This window comes from Hevea brasiliensis, chromosome 2, assembly GCF_030052815.1.
Source record: "Hevea brasiliensis isolate MT/VB/25A 57/8 chromosome 2, ASM3005281v1, whole genome shotgun sequence".
Taxonomy (NCBI): Eukaryota; Viridiplantae; Streptophyta; class Magnoliopsida; order Malpighiales; family Euphorbiaceae; genus Hevea; species Hevea brasiliensis.
The window spans coordinates 105,012,503-105,026,920 of record NC_079494.1 but is presented as its reverse complement, the minus strand read 5'-3'; the positions used below and the strand labels follow the sequence as shown (position 1 = coordinate 105,026,920).

Genomic DNA, 14,418 nt, shown 5'->3' with positions numbered 1-14,418 from the left:
ATTTTACTCTCAGTATCCAACGCTCACTCCTGATCAAAAATTTTTACAGGCCACAGGAGGATATATAGTTCTCGGTTAACCAGCATATTTACCTCGCAGGTTGTTTATCAATATTGTGTAATTTTAATTACTCCTAGAATTTCCGCATGTGTTAGCAGTAATTATTTGAAATTGGTCTGTAATATTATATTCATGTTGGACCTGTAAACTTAATATTTTAAGTCTGTTTGATGGATTGGATGAGGGAGCTGAGCTCCCATTTATTATTATGTTGATGAGTATGTGGAGGGTGAGCTGAGCTCCCCAATGGATTGTTTATTGTGTTTACAGGTCGGGTGAGTCGAAAACTCCCCGTTGGAAAGTCCATTTTATGGCCGGACTCTGTCCGTTTGTTTTCTTGATATTGGGCCCAAATGGGCCTTAGAGTTGGGTTAATGAATAGTTAAAGCTTAGTACGGGCCTCGGGGGCTTTAGGCTGGCCCAGGTCCTAGTGCCGGTCCGGCCCATAGGTTGGGTCGTGACATTATTAATTAATATTAAAAAGTTAAATATAAAAAATTAACTAATTATAATTATTTAATTAACATTAAAAAATAATTAACTACGTAATTAACATTAAAAATATTAAAATAAAAAGCAATTCACACACTTAGTGGTGAGTGAGTCACACATTAGGCTAACTTGAGCTTAAATCAAAAGTAGAAGGGTTAAGTTGAATCAAAAATTAAAAATTGACTAAATGAACATTTCTAAAAAGTACAAGAGACAAATTAAGCTTATTTTAAAAAAAAAAGTAACTCACATGTTAGTTGGTGCATGAGTTACATATTCGATCAAAAGTTAAAAACGGACTAAATTAGATATTCATAAAAAATACAGAGATCAAAATAAGCTTATTTCCAATTTAGTTTGATCAAATATTTCATTCATTCTATCTATTTTCTAAATATATTTCATCATAATTCATCAATCTAACAAAGTCAAATAAAAGAAAATTTTAGGCAAATTACTATTTCATTCACAATTTTTTGTGATTATTAACCATTCCATCCCTTCATTTTGGAAAAATGAATTAAAGCATTCCTAAAGTTGAATTTAATGCGGATTTTGTAGTTTTTTCTTGAAGCATTAGCAATTAAATGGATTAAAAAAATAGGAAGAAAGAATAAAGTATTGAACGAGAAAAAAAAAGTTTATAAATTTTTAATTTATTTTTAAAATTAAAGGAATGCTAAATAATAATAATAATAATAATAATAATAAAATTGAAAAGTAATTTATGCCAAAAATATTTAATAAATTAGCATATCAATCTCTTCATGAATATATATAAACGCAACATCAGATCTTTTTATTTACAACATAAAATAGTTTTAATTAAAAACAATTATAATTCATCTAAAAATTAATCACTATTTCGAAAATCATAATTGAACAAGGTATTTAACACAATTCTCAAGAACAAAATCTTCTCTGTAGAAATAGAGAGAGAAACTCTTCTGTCATTCTTTTGTCAGTTCCTAAGGCTCGTTGGCCACTGTTTCTGTTGATCCAGTGGCTTCCCCTGCCCATTCTTTTCTTAGTGCTTGAGGCTCGTCGGCCTTTGTTTCTGCCAGTCCTACGGCTCTCCTTGTCCCATTTAGTTAGAGGTCTTCGTCCCCTATCCCGGAAGTGGGTTATCCCTTCTCATCTCCGCGCAGGGTTGTGTTATGTATAAATAAGATTGGTTGTTGCTTTTTGCTGCAGATTGGGGTTAAATGTTGAGGGTTTCTTTGATTTACATGACAAAGATTTAGTCTCTAGCTTGTTTATGCTTGAGTCTTCTTGCAGCACTTAGGTTGCTGAGAGGAAGGTTATGTTTTGGGGAGGGTGGCAACTCGTAGGGTTTGAAGGGACTCAACTTAATCCAGAAGGCACGAGGGAGTTGCCAAACAGTCGATTGCCTCTCCCCCTGGCTACCGATGCTAGACTACAAGTTTCTGTTCACCACCACGGTTCTGAGCTCTCCTTTCATTGCTCCTGGGTCTTAGTAGCTTGCTTGACAACTAGGGAGCACTTTTGTGGGAAACCTTTTCTCAGTAGGCTTTGTCCGTTTTCCGTTCCTTTGTGCCTTCTCTTGCCTTAGTTTTCATCGGTTGGATCTATGTGGGTGATGGTTGGGATGGCAGCGCTTCTCCTTTGTTCTAGTCTTCCATCGTAGGTCGGCTACTTCAGGTCTAAGGTTTTCACTTTGGGCATCCGACCTATTTTTGGGACACTCTTTAGAGCCTATTTTACTTGGGCTTTAATCTCTAGCTTTGGGCTTTTGTGGCATAATTATTAAGCTATGATATTTTTTAAGGTCTCGCTCCTTCCTCAGTCAACAAACCCACGTTCCGGCCATCTTATATATTTACGAGTTCAAAACTAGATGAAACGTGAATAAGCAGATAATCTAATGAAATCAATCGGACAACCGCACCATTTCTAAAGGGCTGATCTTTCTCAATCGAAAAGGCAATTCTTATCATGATCCTAGTCAACTAGGTCTTTGTAGACCCTTCTCATATCACCTCCCCAATCCGCCTTGATGTTGTCACTTTTGAATCTTAGTTGGATCATTTCAGTGTACCGGACCCTAAGACTTTCTGTTGCAATGAAATCTTACCTCTTGACAAAATAATAATAATAAGGAATCGAACAAAGTAGTCCGCCATCCATTGAGATTTCTTAACAGAGTAAGGGACGGTCATCAAATAGGACAAACTTACCATCAAATTGGAATGAAATTTGATCAATTATTAGGTTAAAAAAAGTATTAAATTAGGCAGAACTTGAAAAACTTTACACCATCTACAAAGAAAAAAGACAGGTGGGAGAGAACGATTCGCTAAACAACAACAATAAGGTACTTTACATCCCCTGAAGGTTTTTCGGTAAAAGGTCATATCACCTTGTACAATTGAGAAACATCAGATAATACAAGAAGAACCAACATTATTCCCATCTTCAAAAAAACCAAAGTCATGGCTCAAGAAATCAAATTATACATACAAAAAAAATTAAAACAAAGGAAAAATAGATACTATTTGTACACATTTTAACACCAAATGCAACAGCAATAAATTAAAAAAAAAAAAGATAAAAAAAAAATCAGATACATTTTGTACACAACTAATGCCAATTGCAGCAGCCACCTCCATAGCAGTCATCCGAGTGGGACTGTATATGTGATCCCTATGGTCGATGATACACGTATTTTGTTCTGGGGTCCACAATAAGACCCTTTCCTCCATTTACTTCTAAATCATGCCTGCGTTGATCACATTTATAGAATTTAAGAATCTTTTTATTTTCACTGCCACAGTCATCACTGTAAAACCAAGGCAGAATATTTTACAAGTGAACCAAAAGCAGAAGCTAAGTACTGGCCCTATATTTAATAATGAAAACTTAATTGTCAAAATAAACACATAATAGTAAATGTAGAAAACTTAACTGGAAAACAAAGTCTGGGATGGTTAACTGCTCCCGAGGAACATGTCGGAACAGCTGTACAAGCCGATCAGCATATACCACTTTCTTCCATGTCTAGAGAAAAATTTTAAAAATTTTGATCATGGTAAAATAGTTGTACATTTAATCCAACTTATATCAAGAATAATAAATACCCATACCACATTATCAACAAATAATTGCAGGGCAAATATTGTAGCCTTCAGATGAAAAGTAGGATGAAGAACATGTATTGCCTGCATATGACGATTTCAAAAATAAGAATGCATACAAATATTTCCAAATTGGACAAAGCAACTGTTTTCACATACATGCAGGTTCCGCTGGTGTTTCCGACCAAGTATCTGTTGTAATCTTCTCATCCATCCCAAGTCTGGTTGACTGTTGATTACAGAAACAAACAAGTATATATAACTTGAAAGCAGTAAATTTCAGGAAATGAATTTCACATACCCTTTGTTTGAAAACTAGAATTTTACAATAATTCAATTTAATTGATTTTTTTCTTTTTTATATCAATTCTCATATTTGGAATGAAAGAATTCAATATTTTTTAACTTAAAAATAATTTCATTTTTAAAAGAAATCGAAATCTAAGTGTGATTGTGTGAGAATTCAATTGAATTTTTTTTTTCTTGTAAATGATTTATTCTAAACGATGATGATGATGATAATAAACCTGCCTAGATTCAAAACGGATTCCATTTTTGGTTCAAGAGGAGACAGAGCAAGAAAGAGAGAAAAGGGGGGGGGGGGGGGGGGGCGGGGGGGGGGGTGTATTGGGGGGTGCGGTTGGGGCTGGTTGGTTGTGGGGGAGAAGGGGGAGGAAGCAAGAGTATGAACCCTTGGCTGCATCCACTACATCGCAAGTGCCAAATCATCAGACTATAAGTAGGGCATCAACATTACTTCCATATTACTTAAATTATAACTCACATGTTAAATAATAACGTTATAGTCAGTGATGCATTTGTTCAAAATACATATATGGAGATTTGATTGACAAACAATTCCCACAAGGCCACAGCTCACAAAGCAAAACTTGATCGGCAAATCCCACGAGACAGCAAAATAATGGCAACTGAGGACTAAGAAGAAGAATAATGCGGCTTGAAATTTTGATTAACACAGCTTAACAAAATCAATTAACCTCCTCTCCCCTCTTTCTTGTTTTTGAACAATAAAAATTTCATCCAATGGGCCAGAAATTTCGCATTCATGTACTTGTTTCATCGTGCAAAAATCAAAGAACAAGTGAGATGCAAATTATCCACTAAAAAGATAAAATTTAAAGCAAAATTTGTCATGTACTTTTTCTCAGTGAAGCTTACAACAATACTTACAGCTGTAAAGACGCTGCAGAATGGAAATATACAATTGTATAAGGCTTCTGTATTATGGGCTCAAATTCCTGATATTTGGCAAATGAGACATAATATTATTACAAAATGTAACCAACTATTGATAATTAAACATCAAAAAGTTTATCCAAAGATAAAAAGAAGACAGAAAGAAGATAGCAGTTTCCAAAACAAATATGCACCATGACCTCTAACCAATAAATCCAATAAACTGCTTTATAATCCAAAATTTTATCAGCATAAGCTAATTAAAAGAGGGAGAAAATGAAGAAAGCAGTAACATAATTACCTTCACCACATAAAGCACAAATCGCTCCAGGTCAAGACATCGCAGTAAAAAATGTGCTCCCACAACAACCATTACAGGACGACCCTCGCTGTCTACCCCACCACGATAACTGAAATAGAAAACGAAGGCCTAACACAGCTATATACTACACGAGCAGCCCAAGAAAACATGAAATATACAACTTAGTATTACAAAAGAAATAAGACTTTTACAGAAAGTTATAAAGCCAAAAATAATAGTTGAACAGGTCAAAACCATAGTAAAGAGTTCAAACGAACATGGGTCAAGAATACAATTCACAGCCACCAATTAATGTAAACCAGTTGCCCCCCAAGGAAAATTAAATTGTACATTAAGAAGAAAAAATGCAGAATTTCTCAAGTAGCCAATTTTCCACACGAAAAAAAAATATTTCGAAATCTAGAGCAAACAAATAAACAAGGAAGAAGAGGTGCATATGCTTACACAATTTTCATCTCTGCAATTTCAGAAAGATTAAGAGAATTTGCTTTAGCAAGGTATCTAGAGTGAAGAGAGTATTCTTCAGCAATAGAGAGTGGAGGACCACCAAGATCCCCAAAACCAAGCATTTTAGCACAATTCCATCCACTCTGGGCTTGAGCAGTTTTTTCCCATTGCTCCTTGCGCCTCTGATCTGGATCCTTGATTAATGACATGAAAGCTGGATCCAAATATGAATCCAAGTATGACGAATTTCTGTAAGATACCACTCAACCACTTAGGTCTTCCGATGAATATAGGCCACTAGAATTTTAATTCTATCATGATCCATATATTGAATATATGCACAAGGAAAAAAATTTTAACATTGAAAATTGACATGTAAATTGATAGAAATTAAGCACAAGCACATCTATATGATTATAACACAGGCATTGCACAGCTAGTATTTGTCAACACGCCATTCTTATGAAACAAAATTGACCCAGCCACCCCCTCTTTCTGGTAAGCAAAGATGAGATAATTAGAAGGCGTGGAAACATCACCAGCCCTCAGACGAGGAAATTTATTTACAATATTAAAAAGTAGCAAAACATCATGCATATCCAGAAATTGGTCCTCACTACACCAAAAATTCAATGTATTTTGTGATTTATCTTCTAAAGAAAAAGAAAAAAAAAAAAAAAAAAAAAAAGAGAACTATTCTCCCTCAAAGATCCTTTCATTCCATTTGCTCAACAAAATCCAAAAATTAGAAGGAATAAACCTTTTTTTCTTCCTTTTCTCTGTAAGAGTACACTACGTACCCCTCCATATCTACAATTCATTTTTGACAACTCCACAGCTACTAACATTTTCTAGATCAACAGCAAAACTGAAAAAAGTAAAATTTTGCTCTGCTTTTGGCTTTAAAATGTAAAGTATTTCAAAAAATTCTAGTCACACAGAACCTAAAAATCAAAAAGTAAAAGAGCACCAAGTATCCCAAGGAATGGGAAGGGCGGCAGACTTCAGTTCAGCCTCATTTTTGGTCAGTGTTAGATCAAATTTCAGGTTGTTTCTTGTAATCAGTTTCTCAGAACACACCAAAACTATAAGATTGGAATAACACATATCACATATGCAGTCAAGACAACAGAATGAAAAGATTCATTCATCAAAAGAGTGATAGATGATTTGTGGTTATGGTAAATAAACTGGAAGTTATATGTCCAATTACAAAGCATCCAATCAAGGAGCATGCCTTGTCTTCTTACACATAAAACTACAAAGGTACACATCATCCTTCCCAAGGAACGGTTCATGATATGAAAATAAACCTCTCATGCCAATAAATGCCAAAGATTATTCTAACTAGTTCATTATTCTAAGTAGTTCATCTCTAATTTAACACATTATCTGAAAATTTAGAAAGTAATAAGAAATAAAATGCAGCAAACTAAAATCAAAAGGTAACAATAATGACCAAAAAAGTACACATCAGAAAGTAGACAATAATGTCTGATTTTGCAACATCATTAATGTTAACTAACCTTCGTACCAAGCCAACATCACTGACAGGAAGGTCCACTTCGACTTGGGGAGGTTTGGGAACAGTTTTCTTAGGTAAAGGCTTTATTCTGATTTTACGTTCATCTATTATTGTCTCACCATTCTCATCCCCAACATCAGCAGGAAGCTTTGAAATTGCCACCTCTTCTTCATGTTTGTCTCGAGGAAAGTAAAGTGGTAGCAATCTGCATTGTAAAGTATTGAATGGAAAAATGATTAAAATGTAGATGATCCTATTAAAAATATAGCTAATTAGGTATAATAACAAATGCCACATGTCACATTAAGGCATCATATCAATTTATTTAAAAAGTGACACATTTTGCATGAGGAAGGCAATAAAAAGAAACACCAGTAAAAAAAAAATACCTCTTATATATTTCAGTATCAGTTGTTGTGGTTGTACAAAAGACAACTGCTGTGATTTTATCTTTCTGCTTCTCAAGAAAACGCCGTACTGTCCCTGAACAAAAGAAACTAACAGATCAACCTGACAGCTGAGAATGACTTAATTGCATACAGGCATCAACACAACCATTATGATAAGCAAATGCATTTGCAGATGGTGTGAGCAGATGCATTAGCTACACATTATAGCTATTTCATCCAAAAAACGTTAGCTTCTTTTGTAATTAAAAATGGATGGGAAATTAACTTCCCAAGGAATATGGAAACATTCTCTTGGCATATTACAGAACACATAACATGTCAGGATCATAGTTGTCAAATGGAAACTCAAATCAAGAATCAAAGTCCTCATTTTGTAAATAAAAATTTCGTATAATTCTCAAAATGAAATTAGAAACAATATATATCCATATAAAACAAATAAATGCATCAAACTTGACAAATATGAGTGATCTGTGGACAAATGGAAACGCATTTACCTTTAAAGCAAGAAACGTGTGCCAAGACCCGTCATTACCAACTCTAAAATATAAAATGCAAAGATAAATTTAAGAAGCATTGAAAGGTACATTTCATATTAATTTGATAAAAGATATTTGATATTGATGTTTCATATCGTGTAACCATATGCAAAAAAGATTAAAAGCCTATGTATACTCCTCATTTTTTTAAATTTGAACTCTATCTTTCATTAAGCCTTAGTTTTCAATACCTTGAGAAGTCATTTAAAAAAAATGAATAAATAATTTCAGCTCAGGTTACTTGGAGGAGTCTTTCACAATAGAACTTGAAAGAAACACGTTAAATAGTTTTGAACCCATTGGGTCTAATGCGCATTTGGGTTTACTTGATGAGGAAAGGAAAGAATTAACAGAATTAATTGATTCAACAGATTCACATTCAACTCACTTGATTCATGTATATTTGTGATTCAACTGATAGACTTTTATAGCTAGGAATAGGAATCAACTTGAATCATACAACTTGAATAAAGAACAGAAAAATTTTAACAAAACTAGTCAAGAGAACTAGTCAAAAGAACTACACCAAGAACAATAACATGTGGGGGGGAGAAAAATCTCACTTATAGCCACATGTGCAGCTGGTTCACGAGGATAATTTTTAGCCTCTGTATATATACATCCCATTGCAATGCTGCAAGTTTTGTATGTCAAGAAGAAATTAACTCCATATTCTACAAAAATAAAGGACAAGCACAACAAACAAACAAAATACATGAAAGAAATTGTGTAGCATCTGCTATCAAACAACCTCTGAAGACCATTTTCAATGAGAAGCTCGAGGCAAGACCGGTAGCAGTGACTCAAAGCATTCTCTGCAGCGGTATGATATTTCACTGCATATTTAGGACCAACTGTATGTATAACTCTCCTGACACAATGTTGGGGAAAAAAATCAGCCGCTATTAGGAAATAGAGAAAATCCTTGTCATGTAATGAATACTTCTAAACAAATTACATCATATAGCACACTAAAATATCAAAAAGCAAAAAAGTAAAGAAAATTGATGAAAAATTGTAGGTTGTAACTTGAAAGTGCAAGGTCCACACAATTTAAACTATGATAGAATTCCAAATCATTTACCATAGCATAAATTGTGCAGCATGAAAACATCATCTTAATAAGCAAGTATCAATCAGATGTTCTTTCAAATGCTTGGACAATAACAGCTTCCCAATATAGCTCTTAATTATCCAAATTCAGTGAATAACACACAAATGTTAAGAGAATGATAGCACTACCGCAGTCCAGCTTAAACTCTATATAACAAGGAAAAAGTAAGCCAAATCATTCTAAAAAATGAGCATATTTTTAGCATTAAAAATAAGATGCATCATCAATGTCCCCAAGATATCAAGCAGATGGGAGAAGTTACAGGACATAAATTATTTGTGATATATTAATGTTTCATTTACAACATATAAAAATGTGCTGATATACACACCTAGCAGGCAGGTCATATGCATTGGTAACTTTTGCCATCCCCGTTCGACATCCACCCTGTCAGAAAACATAGTAAATCAAATCAATCCCATTCTTTACTTTGTTTTTTCTTTTTTTCCTTTTTTTTTTACCACCATAAAATATGCTAATAACTAAACAAGCCCTCTTTATCAACCACAAAAAAAGCATCAGGCATATCTTGCTCCATCTTACAAAATGCATATCAAGTTTATCTACTAAAAATCTCATTGCCTATCAGCTCTCTTATGCAATAAAAATTATATGCAAATGATGTGTGAGATCAGTAATAATGTCTGTAACTACCGCATAAAGACTACACATCATCACCTTCAATGTCAAATGGAAAAAATGAGATAACAGCCAACAAATAACCAATAGCGTACCAGCGTAGCACATTCTTCTGCAAGACCAGGTCCAGCTGCTTCATGCAGACCAGGACTGCTGTGTACTTCGTCCATGTTCTGCAAGCCACCAATTAAAAAGCATCTCAAAGATCATATAAATGACTTGTCAATTTTCCTCTAATTAGTCATGGCATGTCCAAGAACTCAAATCAACTTCCACAAATTGAAAATTCTCTGTTGGACTAAAAAGTGAGTTCAAAAGGCATCAGCATGTTTTTTACTTGGTCTCTTCATGCTAGAATGATTATGTTAGTGATGGACACACCAAGATGATGGATAGGCTCAGTACTCCCTTTGGATTGAGAGTGAAACAATTTTCTAAAAACTTGCAAAAACTATGATCAAACTTCAAATGTTCCATACCAAGAAGAAGGGTCAACCAATGCACGAGGCATCTCATACTTGTGTACTCTAGGTAGGGGTTCCATTCCAAGAAGAAGTAAAATGATTATTGCAAATAATAAGGTGCATCCACACAGTACCAAACAAATCAATGGTTAAATTTCAAGCATGGCTTTTGATCCAAAAGAGAAAGTTCACATACTTTAAAAGTCCAGACATAAGCCCGCCAACCCAGTTGTAGCATAGAATAAAAATATTCAAACTTCAGGTTCTAAATTTAGATATTCTCATGGAACCATTGCAAATAATTGCATCACAGTTCACAAAGCAAAAGCTCAATCATCACAATTTCAGTCCAGTTGCAAAAGTGGAAACAGCTTTTTTTATCAACTTTACTTTGCACAGGTAGATACATGACCACATTTCACATTGTTGCATAAGTGTAAAGTCAATAATTATCCATTTGCAAATTGAGCATTTCATTAGCAATCCAATAACAGGTAAGTGCTTTAAACTCACCTCATTTGTAGAATTCACAACAGCATCCACCTCAAGATTCCATGGATTTCCCCTCCATAAATATATCTTTGAGTTAATTTCGTGATCAACAGGAAACCTAGATACCATCCCACTGCCACTACTTTCCCCCTCAGTTAGAGATGTTAAAGGATCAGGGAAATATGAATTGGAAAATGAAGGGTCATCATTGTCATAACCAAGTGATGATCTACTTTCGGCATCACTCCACCGCGGAACTTGGTCCAAAGTCACAATAGAATCCCCACTATCAGTGGGTGATCCACCCCTAGTAGTAGTAGCTGTTGCCCCACTCCAGTACATATCTAGAACTGCCAATAACAATCTCAGTTTCTAGTTGTTGGACAGCTTAAGCCAACGCTGCTTAGGTTCAACCCCTTCACAACCAAAACATCAACCACCGCCCACTTGAATATAGTAATGAAAAAGCACACTAATCAAAGAATTCCCCTGATGAAGAAAACAGAAACTAAATCAAAACCATCATTACACATATACGATCACCAAAAAAAAAAGGGAAGAAAAAGACACGGAAGTGTCCTGCCTGCATAATCACCGCCAATTACTCAACATGGCAACTTGCCCACGATTACCTTTCGTTCTAATCAACTAAATTCCTTTATCATTATAGAAATCATTTGCGCCAAATACATAAGGAAGCATTAGTCAAATTTTCAAACATCACCAGCTAACTGAAAATAATTCGCACTAAAAATTTCAAAACAAACAAAATTTTCATTTCCAATTATACTCACATGGCAATAGCACGCAAAAATCCTCAACTCTAATTATATTCCATTATCACAAGAGCAAACACAAAACAAGGTAAATCAAAATCTTCATTTCCTTCTCTTCATCTCAGCTTTTTCTCATCAAGCAACCAGACAAGAGAATATTCTGTGCGTTCAAACCCTAATAACGAATCTTCTCTAGAAGAATGAAGAACGAGGAATTGAGTGCGTGGAATAGGAAATTTAAAGAACCAAATAAATCTGAGAGTAGAGGAACGTACCTGAAATTTGTTGAAGTAGAATTATTGAAGAATAGATTTTTAAATATATTTTTTTATTATTTGGGTTCTGAGAAGTTTCATGGCAAGCTGGCTGGCTCGACGAGCTTGCAATTTGCTAAGCTCATCATTGTCATTTGGCCAGAAAATGTAGTTCCTCTTAAAAGTGGAATTCCTTGTCCTTTTCTGCGCCGATTCAATCAAAATATCAAAACCAACCCTCATTTTTTTATTAATTCCATTTACGACCTTCCTTTGTTTTTTCTGTTTCAAATTTTAATGGATAAATAACATTAGAATATATATTCTATTTTTTTTTAAATAGAATTTTTTAATTTATAAATTATGTCATAATTAAAGTTATTTTTTTTAAATAAATAATATAATTTTTAATATTTGATATAATTCTTTTGCTAAAAATTTTGTTGACATAAATTTAAGAATAGTGAATATGCTTTTATTTAAAAAAAAGAATAATAAGTTCAATGATCGGCTAATTGTTTTATTAACATCAGTGTGTGAAAATTACTAAACTAATTAATCGGTAAAATTGATAATAGGTGAATAAAAACTTATTTATTTTTAATTTTTATTTGATCAGTCTAAGGATGGCAAAAAATTGTAGTTTTGTGGGTATCCGATCCGGTATAATTCTAATAGGATAAATTTGAGTAGTATATAATCAGATTTGAGACAGATTTGAGTTTAAAATTTAATACGGATTTGGATCATATTTATATTTTACATATTAAGTATCTGTTATCCAAATCGTTTTATATAAATATTTAATTAAATATAAAATATATATTTTTTTATAGTAATATTTATAAATTTTTATATATTTTATGGAATTATTAAATTTTAAAATATAAATTATTAAAAAAATTTATGTAAATTTTTAATTAAAATATATAAAATTAAATGGGTTCAAGTATTTTTCGAGTAATAATAATAGGGTTTGGAACGAGTTTGAGTAATTGAGAATAAATTTTAATTGATTTTGAGATGGGTTTGACTTTTGAAAATATTAATCAGATTCGAGTTTAAGTAAGGCGATTTTCGTGAATACTCTATCTTTCTAAATCAGTAGTCAATAAGATTGTGCACGATTTTTAATATTTTAAATTGAATTAAAGAACCATACTAATCAAAACTTATATTTACTATTTTGATTATTAATAAAAATCGAATTAGAACCGTATCCAAATTAAACAAAAACTTTATCTTATACATATATTTTTTAGATATATTGTATAATTTCAATATATATATATATATATATATATATATATATATATATATATATATATAATTTATGATGTATATGTTTTAATATTATTTTTATTTTCTAACTTTTTAAAAATAAATTTAACTATAAATCATTAAATCATCTTATAATCATTAATCATTTGAATATATCGCATATTAGTTATACAATATATTTTTTAATTCTTAATTATATACCTATATTTTAATTAATGACTATATAATTAAAAAAAATATATAAAAGATAATATAATATTCTTATATATTAAGAACTATATACAATATATTTTTTATTTAATATATTTTTAATTAATATTAATATTATTTTAATATTAATATATTTATTTTTATACTAATATATAATATTTATAGTTTATAATTACAATGTTGTTGTAGTATTATTATTATTCTAAATCCTATAGCTCAAAGGGCAAGACTTTTGATGATAACAAAACTTTATGCCTTTTAGGTATAGCTAATATTCTTCAAGTTAAGTTTTCATGCATTCAAGAAAGCAAGCAAGGAGAATTGGCTAAGCAAGGTCCCCAAATCTAAGGAAGCTAAAGGGATACATCAAAGGATGATAATGGACTCCAAAGGAGTTTAATCAAAGTCATGAAGATAGCCTAAGTTAGGTAAAAGACCTTAGCACCTTAAGCTTAGGTTTTTTGTAAGAAGAATGAGAGAATTATGCCAATTTTAATTTTTTTTTTAAATGAGTACCTATTTTAAAGGTTTATATATCCTTAGACTTATGAAATGTGACGCCCAAAAGTGTTAAAAAAAATTTTGAAGTCATATTTTAAAAGTGTAAGTTTTTAGGACAGCAGTGAAAGTAGGCCTTATTACTTTTAAAAGTAACCAATTACTTTTCTCTTGAGCAAAATTCTTTGTGAGAAAATAGTTTGTTACTTTTAATAAATAATGTTATGACAACATTTTTCGGAGTACACTAAAAGACAAAATAACAATTCACTCTTTTCAAGGATGTTTGATATTTTAACATGTGAGTATTGGCAAGTTTTTATATCTAGCTACATAAGAGACCATTTGCAAGTCATTTAAGTTGATGAAAGTCTTTATTTGTCACAACCCAACATATGGGTCGGACCGGCACTAGGACTTGGGTCAGCCTAAATCCCCCGATACCCATAGTAAGCCTAACTGTTCCTCAACCCAATCCTAAGGCCCATTTGGGCCCAATTTCAAGAATTCAACCTGACAGAGTCCGGCCATAAAGTGGACCATTCAACGAGGAGTTTTTGACTCGCCCGACCTGTAAACACAATATATAATAAATTGGGGAAC

The 14,418-nt window shown here is 32.6% G+C and overlaps 1 protein-coding gene across 2 annotated transcripts; it reads right to left on the bottom strand.

The window, feature by feature from the left end:
- Nucleotides 1-2,956: 2,956 nt before the first annotated feature.
- Nucleotides 2,957-12,013, bottom strand: LOC110646180 (uncharacterized). 2 transcript variants are annotated; one of them, XM_058137292.1, is made up of 16 exons: nt 11,848-11,994; nt 11,591-11,764; nt 10,818-11,285; nt 9,936-10,013; nt 9,533-9,588; nt 8,839-8,958; nt 8,651-8,721; nt 7,528-7,621; nt 7,140-7,343; nt 5,611-5,862; nt 5,146-5,254; nt 4,839-4,906; nt 3,807-3,876; nt 3,657-3,731; nt 3,479-3,570; nt 2,957-3,292 (listed from the first exon to the last, which is right to left on the bottom strand). In XM_058137292.1, the coding sequence occupies exons 3-16, from the start codon at nt 11,136-11,138 to the stop codon at nt 3,217-3,219; spliced, it is 1,686 nt and encodes a 561-aa protein (XP_057993275.1). In that variant the 5' UTR covers nt 11,139-11,285; nt 11,591-11,764; nt 11,848-11,994; the 3' UTR covers nt 2,957-3,216. The 2 variants fall into 2 exon arrangements, with proteins under 2 accessions (XP_057993275.1, XP_057993273.1); XM_058137290.1 differs by lacking the exon at nt 11,591-11,764 and having other exon boundaries at nt 11,848-12,013.
- Nucleotides 12,014-14,418: the final 2,405 nt, after the last annotated feature.

Coding starts and splice junctions, on each gene's coding strand:
- LOC110646180 (XM_058137290.1), bottom strand. CDS start 11,138: ATGTACTGGAGTGGGGCAACAGCTACTACTACTAGGGGTGGATCACCC. Junction 5,863..7,139: donor GATGTTGGCTTGGTACGAAG/GTTAGTTAACAT, acceptor GGTATCTTACAG/AAATTCGTCATACTTGGATT. Junction 3,571..3,656: donor AATTATTTGTTGATAATGTG/GTATGGGTATTT, acceptor ATTTTTCTCTAG/ACATGGAAGAAAGTGGTATA.